This window comes from Terrapene carolina, unplaced genomic scaffold (assembly GCF_002925995.2).
Source record: "Terrapene carolina triunguis isolate 2854851 unplaced genomic scaffold, T_m_triunguis-2.0 Scaffold234, whole genome shotgun sequence".
NCBI lineage: Eukaryota > Metazoa > Chordata > Testudines > Emydidae > Terrapene > Terrapene triunguis.
Genome location: NW_020664585.1, coordinates 5,291,078 through 5,301,801, shown reverse-complemented (window position 1 = coordinate 5,301,801; position 10,724 = coordinate 5,291,078). Strand labels below are relative to the sequence as shown.

The 10,724-nt window shown below is 44.1% G+C and overlaps 1 protein-coding gene across 3 annotated transcripts in view; it reads left to right on the top strand.

Annotated features, from left to right (window-relative positions):
* The first annotated feature begins 1,817 nt into the window (after positions 1 to 1,817).
* The window catches only part of MAPKAPK5 (MAPK activated protein kinase 5), a 33,082-nt gene continuing 24,175 nt past the window's right edge, over positions 1,818 to 10,724 (top strand). For 2 of the 3 annotated variants that reach the window (XM_024196244.3, XM_024196243.3), the window contains exons 1-4: positions 1,818 to 1,994; positions 6,314 to 6,387; positions 8,397 to 8,472; positions 9,927 to 10,024. In XM_024196244.3, the coding sequence (XP_024052012.1) occupies positions 1,959 to 1,994; positions 6,314 to 6,387; positions 8,397 to 8,472; positions 9,927 to 10,024 (284 nt within the window). In that variant the 5' untranslated portion in view covers positions 1,818 to 1,958. Of the gene's footprint in view, positions 1,995 to 6,313; positions 6,388 to 8,396; positions 8,473 to 9,926; positions 10,025 to 10,724 lie in introns of those variants that run through there. The other variant, XM_024196245.2, reaches the window with a different exon arrangement.

Below are 10,724 nucleotides of genomic sequence, written 5' to 3'. Positions count from 1 at the left end.
AGTTCCCTAGCAGAAATATTACCTTTATGTTGTATGAGTAATATATCCCTATCCTTGCATTAATCGGTGCTCTAAAAGAGAAAAACTAAAGAATTTCATTACCCCAATAATCTTCTCTGCCCCCAGAAAAAGGCTAATGCTTCAAACTGGATGTAACAATATAACCTCTGTGATGTAGCTTCTTACCTGAGCCAAATGGATGAGATTTTTTTCCCTTTTAAAATGGCTGGGGGGGAGGAGACACTGCAGGTGAATGGCATTAGGTTGCCATCTATAGGACACTAAGCTTTTCCATTAGCGTGGAAGTTTACGCCTGTGACTATAACCCCAACAGCTGTTGCTGTTTAACTGAAGCTTATTCTCAGTAGATTATATATGCACGTTTTTCCCCCTTTCAGTGAGGGTACCTGCGTGCCAATTATGCGGATGGCTTTGGATGATGTGGCCATGTTTAAGCTAGACACCATTTGTTTGCCTACATTACCAATCTCAGTGGTAACTGCTGACACATGCTGCAGTGTTGGCAAGGGCCCGAGCCCAAGGCCCATGCAGCGAGCTCAGGTTTGTCAGCGGCTGCCAGGGTGCAGAACCCCTGTCACTACCAGAAGGCGACAGGGCACGAAAAACGTCACCACGGCCAGGCTTTCGCCCGGGTAAAGGGCCCCCGTTAGCCCAGGCGCTGAGCGCCTCACGCCGCCGCAGCGAGCGAGGCACGTTCACCCCTGGGCCCAGAGAAGCGCGGCCTGGCCCCTCCGCCGGGCTCCCACAGGGCGGCTGGGGCAGAGCCGGGACCCGGGTCTCTCCAGTTCACGTCCCCGGCGCCCTGCCTCAGCGCGGGACTTCACTGAACAAGGCCCCGGCCCCGCCAGTCCCCCCGTGCTACCCTCCAACGACACAGGCTCGGGGAGTCTCGCCTCCGCCCCTCGGGGCCTCACACGGAGCGGGCCGAGCCCTGGGGAGCCGGCCACGGCGGCTACAGCTGCCCCCCCGTTAGCAGGCCCGTAGCCTGACCCGCCTCCCTCCCGACGCACCCTCAGCGCAAAATGGCGCTTCAGGCTCCGCACGGCCCGCGCTTAAGTTTTCATGGGCCTGAAATCTCGCGAGATCTCGGGCGGGACTGTCCCGCCATGACCCATCTCGCTGGTGCAGCCTCTTTCGGGACATTTTCGCGCAGTGGGCGTGTCCTAGCTGGCTCTAGGGCGGAGCTACGGGGGGGGCCGGATCTGGTTTCTCGCTCCGCTCCTTCCCCCTCTTGTTTGGCCTGATCTGCCTCATATCTCTTACGTCATCAGTGAGCGCCTCACAGGTCGAAGGCCCTCTAAGGGGTCCTTGGTAGCGGCGGCGTCTTCTTAGACGGGGAATGCGGGCGCCTGTTGATTATATAATCGCCGCGGAGGTGGCTTCTAAAATCCTCCCAGTGGCGTGGGGAGTTAGCGGCAGGTGCGGGCCCCCGAGCTGCGTTAAAGTGGGTACCGCACCGGGTGACTCCGTGCGTTGCGCAGCCTGGCGGGGCTGCCCCGCACCAGGACCCCGGCAATGTCTGGCTCCCAGGCAGCGCTGGCCGTAGCGGAGTGTCGGCTGCGGCGATTACCGGGTTAAGCGCCAGCCTCCGGGGCCTCCTGTGCCCGCTCAGAGACCCCTCCCAGCGCCCCCTCCCGAGCCCCCGACCCGGCCGCGCGGGGATGAGGCGGCGCAGCGGCACAAAGGCTCCTCGGGGGCTGCCCGTTGCCTAGTGCGGGCGCGGCCCGGCTCCCCAGCCCCTCATCCAGCTGGCCGGCGTCCCTCTGGCTCCCCCGTCACCGGCTCCCCCCCTTCCCGTGTCCTCCAAGCTCCCCCACCACGCAGCGGTCCCGGGTCCCTGCCCTGCTCCCACGGCCTCCTTTCCTCTCTCCCTGGGGACCGGCAGGCGGGATCCCCCGCCTCCCCTCCCCGCTCAGCTCGGGGCCCCGTGGGGGAGGATGTCGGAGGATCACGAAATGGATAAAATGATTAAGGTAGGAAGGAGGCGCCGGAGCTCGGGGACCCCCCAGCAAACCCCTCTTCCCCTCCCCCCTGCCTTTCCGCTCGGGGTCTTCAGCCCCCTAAAACAGCTCACTCCTTTCGCTTGGGGGGCTTGGACCCCACCCCCAAAAATCTCTTGGGGGGTGTGTGTGTGTGTGTGTGTGTGTGTGGTGGGGGGGGGCGAGGGAGGGGAGAGTCACCCATAGTGCTGGATGCAATCTCTGCAGGGACCACAAATCTTTGTTCCGGGGGGGGGGCAGAGAACCTGGCTCATCTTGTTCCATTCAGATGTCTCACGGATGATAAATCTGAGCTCCCTCTTACAAATCTTATTCCTCATTCTTATTCCTTCCACCAACATATTCTTTCGCACATGCCATCTCTCTGAAAACAAACTTCAGCCATCTGTGTCCTTTGATGCTGGGAATAAAGAGCTAAAATATTTAAATATTAGTTACTTTAATTACAGTGCTGTTAAATTTGGCAATGGAAATTTAACCAGCTGGCAGAATAGCTCTGTGCTATAGTTATTGGCTGATCATTGGTTTGAGTGCTGTTAGGGTAATAAATATGTAGGCACTCTGATACTTCATTGAGTATAAAAACTTGCACCCGCATCCCACTGATTGCATGAGCAACACCCTGAAGTCTTTTGCCTTGTAGTGGACCAAATCTACCCAGACAGTTTTGTAGTCTCACTCCTCAAATTGATATGCAGGAAATTTGTCCACTTTAAAAGAAAATACTGCTCTTTATGAAAACGAACTTGGCATGTGTGACATCTGGTTTTTGTGAGAGAGGGGAGGGCACAAAACAGACTTAGGTTTGCACAACAAGAATTATTGTAAGAACTTAGGATTCAATAGGAAGTTGTCACCTGCCTGAGTTGATTTCCTGAGGAAAATAGTGAAAGTCAGTGAGACAAAACAACACTAAAAATGTACTAGAGGATTTCTGCAACTTTTTGGTCTTGCACCAAAAGTTCACTACTGCCAGCTGTAAGGCCTTCATAAATGTGTTAGAATCCCTTCCTGACTCATATCATTAGCACTTCATAATCCTAGATAAGTACTACTTTTGCTAATGGAGCCACAAAGATAAAACAGACAAATTCCAGAAAGGCACCAGAATTAAATACAAGTGGAACCGGGGGGGAAAAAGCATTTTGAGTCTCCTCTCCTCAACCTCCCACCATCCTTTCAAGACCTGAGGGGTTTCTTCTAGGGCACATATAAGAAAGTGTGAGCTATTTAAGTTTCTGTATAATCTTATAAGATTGGAGTCTAGATTTATTTGAAAATGTGATGATGGATCTTGCTTTTTAACAATGCTAGCATGGCACTTTGGTCTGAGCATCAGGTTGGGAATACCCATCCACCTCTGAAACAACACAGTCAAATACCAACAGGATATATCATTCCTGAGGTAATAGTCTGAGTACAGTGCTGTAGTTGTCCAAAAGTGAGCATCCATCTGTCTGACTTGCATAGGCACTACAATCCTGTGGCTCAGTTTGTAAGAGTAAGTGTTTGCCTAGATGTCCTTGGTTTAAAAATCCACAATTCCCTGATGTGTACTGTGGTATCTGCCAGCCATCTACCTGGCTGCTATTCTCAGGATAGCTAGTTAGCAGTGGATACTGTGTGATCCTTTGGGATAAAAGGCATATCAATTCAAAATATAATTCAATCCTTCATTAAAGTGTGAAGTTGAACTTCCTATTTATCATTGATCAAATGTGATTATTAAAGTTTATCGTTTTCATGCCCATTGGTTCAAGTTCCCCAACAAAAGTTGAGAGAGTGTAGATCACTGTGCCAGCATGAACTAGCAGATGTTGGAAAGTACATCTGAGCAATGCAAATCCACTCATGTTTGAAGATCAGACATTAATTACTCCAAATAAAATGTTTAATTGATTTTGATGTTGAATATGAATGGTTCTTTTTAAAATCCCTCTCTACAATTTTTCACTGGGTCTAGGTGGAAAGTGTTGGGAAAACAAATTTGCAAGACTTTCCCCCAAATAGTTGATACATGCCCTCACCTTGTGCCTGAGAAGAGCTTAGTTGGTTAGCTGAGACCCTGCCACTCACTTGCCGGGCTGTTGAAGTCTGGATAGGAGATGTGTGGCATGAGTGCCCACACCATTGTTTTTAAGTGCCCTCTGCTTATTGAATGGAAGTTGAACTCTTTACCACAGTGGAACTGTAACTGATGGAGGGAGGTTGCGGGAAATATATGGCAATGAGTGTGAACCCCAGGAAGCAGGCTTAGTTCATCCTTAAGCCCAAAACAATAAAAGGCATAAAACCCCCACCGATATAGGTGAGAACTTTTAACTTCAGCAGAATGTTCTATGCACCCTCTTTGCATAACAGGCATGAGTGTTTGAAGCAATTTTAAGGTACAACTTAACACATTTAAAATCCCTTCACTAGTAGCAGCTGAAGCACTTTCATTCTGATCATCTGCAAATTAGTGCCAGCTGACCTGCCAGTCAATTTACAAGTTCACTGCTTCACTCCACTGCTACTCCAAGTTGCCAGGCCTTTCCAGCTGGAGAGCTAGCTCTAGTATACTGCTGTCTATGCTACCTGTATCTAGAGGTGCTGTCTCAGCCCTTCAGAAGCTATTTCCTCCCTCTCCCCCCCCCCCCCCCCCCAAAAAACAACCAACTTTCTTCAGTCTCTAGAGAATCTATAGGTTCATTTCAGAAGTTTTAAAATGGCATTTAGTCTTGTCTGAGCTCATTGCTTTAGCCTGTACCTTTCTCCTCTCGTGGTCTCTTTGTCCTGTATAAGGCAGGAAGAAACAGTTGTCTTGCTGGGCTTCTCTGAGGGAGGGTTTTTAATTCCTCCTTGCATCAAGGAAATTCCAAGTTATTCCTTGGATGGTCTTATAGATGCCATGAATATTGTTTGCCGTTCTGTTTGGACAGGGAACGTGCTGAGGTGGTGTAGAGTGATGTGTGAGCCATTGTTCAAAGAGACCCTGTCTATACTTTAATATCTTTTTAGAATGAAAAGGCAGTTTTTTCTAACAGCCTGCACTCTCATTATACAAATAACTGATCAAAGAATAAAACACTGGGATAAAAAGACTGGCCATTTGAGTTTTGCCTCTTCAGCCTGTCAGTAGTATATCTGAACATCTATATTTTACTTCGATGATCCACTTCTTTATCTAGAGGATGACTTTCTCGGTTTACAGCTCTGAGCACACAGGTGCTTAAATATGCAATTAGTTGTCACACATTCCAGAAAATGACCAGTACAGATCTTGCAGGGTGAGGGAAGGATGAGGAGCAGAAAGAGAGCTCAGACCCTGGCTTTGGTCACTATTGTACTACTTAATCTGACAGAAAATATATAGGAAAGACTAGTCAAAATAGTCACTTGGCAAACAGTTTATTCTGTTCGCTACATCCTCTTAACATTTTTCTCCTGTTTAATCTTTCCCCTGCATTGTCGATCCCTACTTCCTGTGCTCCTTATAGCAAGCCAGAAAACAAACTTATATAAATTACTTCCTGGGAGGAACAGCATCAGGAACAATATAGAATATATATTTCCCTGGAACTATATTAACAGCTAGCATATATAAATCTATACACTTCTCTGGTGGTATGGTTAGATGACTGTCTTTAACAGCAGTGGTAGAAGTTTTAGCCAAAACACTGTCTATGTTAAGGCCCCCCACATATACAACAAATGATGTAATGTTGAAGGAATATGTTTAAGTATGATAGTTCCTGAGGCATATAGTACAGTTTGGCCTTGTTTGTGCGGATTGGAGAAAAAAATTGGTTATCATGAGTGTGGTTCCTTACCAAACAAGATCAAACCAGTTTTTAGCACTGGCCTCTGCTGTGCTTAATTTGCAATGGAAGGATCCAAAGACTGGAAACCTCAGTTCTTTAGCAAGATGCTAATGTGGACAGAACCAAAAAGTAAATTCAAATTAAAAAATATTCATCCACAGTTTATTTTTTGGGAGGGAGAAAAGGGGTAAGGCAGAACTCAGAAGCAAGATAGTCTTGCATACTATTATTTCCCAGGCCCCTTCTTCTATCAGTTGATGGTTACCCTATTCAGAATGCTAGCATGATCAGCTTTAGCAAACTGCCACAGCAGCACAGAAAATGTTACACTATCGCACCATGTTATGCTAGTATTTGTCTGGGTGTGTAACTTTCCTTGGGAAAGTGAAATAAAGCACATTTTTCCATTGATTTGTCTCCTTCAAATCTGGTCTGCAGATAGGTGCTTTTCAGAAAGGTTGTAGTAATTGTTTTTTCTTTTTTGCATAGGAAACCTCCATTTTAGAGGAGTACAGCATTAACTGGACTCAGAAGCTGGGAGCTGGAATCAGTGGTCCAGTTAGGTAAGACAGTATACCAGCTGATTTGTGTAGGCCATCAAATTGTCATGTTAGCAGCAAAGAAGGGAGTATATATTTTAACTGTGTTAGTAGTAGAAAGATGTGTAACTCTTGAAAAGTTCCTCTCGTTTAGTTATAAGGAAATAGGAAGAGTGTGTGTGTAGTAACAAGTTCTTGACTCTGATGTAAGGTACTGTGTACATGGAGCGTGTATGTGACTCGGGTACTCTGCCACTATTGGGAATGTTTGAAATAAAAGTAAAAATCCTTCACCTCATCTCTCTCATTTTGCCCCATCGCCCACCATTCTATTTGTAAAACAAACTAGGAATAGTTATGTGCTTGGGCAAGATGCTCTTAGAAAACCCTGTTCCAGCATCTATTTCTTTCTAAAACACTGTCCATACAATGCAGAAGGCACCACGCCCATTTATAGTATTGTCAGTTGGTTATTCAGCACTAGATGCCTTTTAGCTAATTTTACCAGCTCTTTTTTCAGCTTATGTGACACCAATTCAGCTACTGTAACTAGTCCAGTATCTGTTACCAGAACTAACTGGGTCATTAACAGTCTTATCACTGACATGCAAGAACTGGGCCCTGCCTGTGAAGCACCATGAAGAGTCTGTCCGCATGAAACCCCAGAACAGACATTTGTGCTTCTGTCCTTTTGACTCACCGCTGGAGTGCCCCCTCAGGGCTGGGTCTCATCTACTGCCCCCCGCTGACAGTCATTCTTGTCCTGCGGGGCCTTGCTTCTTCTCATGGCTCAGCCGCCTGGCAAGGTTACATTTAGTCTCCACTCCCAAGTCCAATAAACTAAACTCAGACATAACCCTTTGCCCCTAGCCTGACTCCCTCCTCTACAGATTCTTTAACCTGAAGGTCTAGCTCCAAATGCAACAGTCCTCCCTGCATTGTGTCAGGATGTTCCCGTACCACCTTTCCCAGTGGTGGGCAGGGGAACCCAGGGCCTCCCTCTCCTCTAGGTGCCAATTTAGAGACTCCATGGTGAGTAGCTAAGGTTTGTTCCCTTTGACTCTTGCTGCTTCCTGGAATTCTCTCTACCTTGGCTTTTCTTCAGGCCCTTTCCCCTAGCATTCCCCCTGCCTTTCTAGGCCATTCTTCACTCTCTAACAACCAGAGATGGACTGAAAAATCACCCTTCCTCCCTTTATACTCACCACCCAGCTGGGCTTCATCTTGTTGGACCTAGCCCCGCCTCCAGGTGCAACCAGGTTTCTTAATTGAGCTGTTCTAGCTCCAGTTAACCTGTTTAGTGCCAGTATGGAGAATATACCTCATTACAATCCTGGAAAACAAACTTCACTGCCTCCATCACTGGGAGACAGAGGGAGAAGACCAGTTGGACCATCTCATTTATTTCCCTGTCCAGGAAGGATGATTTCTTACATTTTCTATCACTCTGTCCCATCTATTTTGAAATGTCCCTTTGTTCTTTATTTGTTTATATTTGATGGCTGCCAAATAGGCCTAAGACCCTTCCCTCTGAAGCAGTCAATCATTAATATTAAATATACATTTCACAAGTGCTTGTTTTCAACATGGTCAGGGGCCTTGTCAGAACAATGGCTTTTGATTAGACTCTACATTCCAGATGTTTAATTTGTCACTGAGTTTTTAATCAAAAGCTACTCACTTAATAATTAACATGTACAATATATTGTTTCTAATCTGCAAAGCTATTTACCAATTTCAGTCCTTGCCTTCTCTTGAATCAAGATGTGCTGTGTATTGTTGGGAGAATAAATTCTGTGTAAAATGTCCATATTTCAAGTATGTCTTGTGATTGTTGTAGAATATGGTGATGACTTGTCATTCCTTTGAGGCTTTCTAGTCTAGTTTCTCAACAAGCATCCTGTATATTACAAATAGCCTATGTTAATCTTAGATCCCATTTCATGAGCTAATACCAGTAATTATAAATCAGTTAATTAAAATATCTTTTTCACAATCCTGCTGACTGAATGATTTTATTGCTATAATACCAGAGTCTGCGTGAAAAAATCTACTCAAGAACGGTTTGCACTGAAAATTCTTCTTGATCGTCCAAAAGCTAGAAATGAGGTATAGTCCATTTTTTAAAAACCTGTATAACTATTGAAATGTACAAGATCTCTCCCGTTTTTCAAATTATTCCACTTGTATTAAAAAGAATTAGCTAAGGTAGAAAGTCGGTCAGCCATTGGCAGATTCCATTAAGATATGTTAAGAAGGGTTTGCTTTTTGCAATACCGCTTGCTAGGCAGTGCTCTGTGCTCTTGCTAGACATGCTGTATTCACAATGGATACCTGCTGTTTATGCACAGAAGGTTCCATTCAGAAAGGTGCATGAGTTTACAGCGCCCTCCTCGCCCTCCATTATGTAACATAATATGAATAGTTTAGAGGTAATTTAGCTTCCATACATCTCACTCCCAGCATTACTAAAGTAAGAACTGTCAGACATGCTTCAAGTTGCACTCTAAATGATTTAGGGTTGATTTGATGTAGGCGATCTTAGATGAGCACACTAGCTTAATTTGTGATTACATTAGTGTGAGTGACAAGAACATGGGAATAGCCATGTGGAATGTATGATCTTTAAGATGGCTATTGCAGGTTTATATGATTTTTGCATACTGTTTATGTTCTTTTGAATTTTTGTTGTTGAATGAAAGTCGATGTGATGTTTCAGGCAACATTTCATCAGTGTACATTAAAATGTCATTTATTCTTAAATTAAAAAAAAAAAATCACACATTCTTTACACATCTAGCATCGGTTTCCTTCTCCTCACATTGAAAAGTGTATCAAACTACATAAAATTACAAGCAATAGTTTAAAATGTTAGCGCTCCCCACTCTAAAAAGAAAAAACAGAGAGAAAGAAATTGTGCTTAAGATTTCTGCAAATTCCATTTCCTGCTACAAAGCAAATTCTCATTAAATTGCCTGGAAAAGCTACATGAAAATAACATCAAGGACCTGGCTTGATCCTCCAAACTAAGAGGTTTAAAACTGGTTGAAACTTGTCAGCTTCCAGTATGGCAGAATATCTGAATAGAAGGTGACTTTACGTATCATGAGTACTATTTCATCTGGTCATAAAAGGAGGCAGGGAATAGAGTTTCAACTTTTATTGGTGAACTTCCAGATTTTTGTCACTGTAAGCCATATCCTTATTGTTACAATAAGATCATTTCTTTAAAAAAAATCTTCTAAAGATTGAACTTTGAGTGGTTTATTAGAGTTGATGCCATAAGCTGTAACAATTCTTGACAGGTAAATAAACTGATAATATTGTTTTTTTGTCTTATTTATTTGAGTGTAATGTCTCCTTGGTTGATTATATAAATTCTTTTAGGCATTGTTTTGAAATAAGTGAGTGGGCTATGTAATTTTTAGTCTGTGTGTAATTTACATTGAAGCAGTTAAGTCATTTTGACTTATGGGCTCCTGTAATCTTGGGGATATGGGGAGGAATGGAGCTGTTTGATGCATACCATTGTATACAGTAACGTTTCTTACCTTCTCTTTAAGGTACGTCTGCACATGATGTGTGCAACACATCCAAATATTGTTCAAATAATTGAAGTTTATGCTAACAGTGTGCAGTTCCCTCATGAATCCAGTCCAAGGTAAGATTACATAGGGTGATTAATTCCCACAGCTTGCTTTCCATATTTAGGCCCAGGTATAGTGGAGACTTTTTTTAATAATAAATAATTAATAATGAACCTGAAAGGAGCCCCCAACTGGGGCTTCCAGGCAAGATATTACACTTCACAGTAAGCTGCACCCGTTTTTCTCATCACAGTGCCCTGGCTTTATAGACAGATACTGTATACATTGAATTTCATTTTTTGATTAAAGTTTGATTTCTTTGCTGCATATTTCCAGCCATCATCTTGTTGAAAAATACCATAATTTGGGACACATACATTGTCTGAGAGTAAACAGGCTTCTGTCCTGCTTTAATACTAGTTTGGCACATAAGAGCTTCAGAGTCAGCATTCTTTGAGGAGCTTTCCATTTTCAAGCCTGTATTAAAACAGGGTAGCAGTTGTAGTTTTATCTCTCTGACACTGATACTTTCCCTTTACATGCAGGCTCACAAATGAGATCCCTTGCAAGAGATTGGTGACTTCTGGCCAGCAGCAGGTTCAGAAATGCCAGTGTTAATAATAATAATAAATCTATATATTGAATTTGAATCTGTATATTGCATTTGAAAAATAACATTTCTGGCCTTGCAAACCGTCAAAATGTTGCCAAGCCTAAAACAGATGCAGAAAAAACATGAACCTGGGCTACTGTCAACTATTGATCTGACATAGG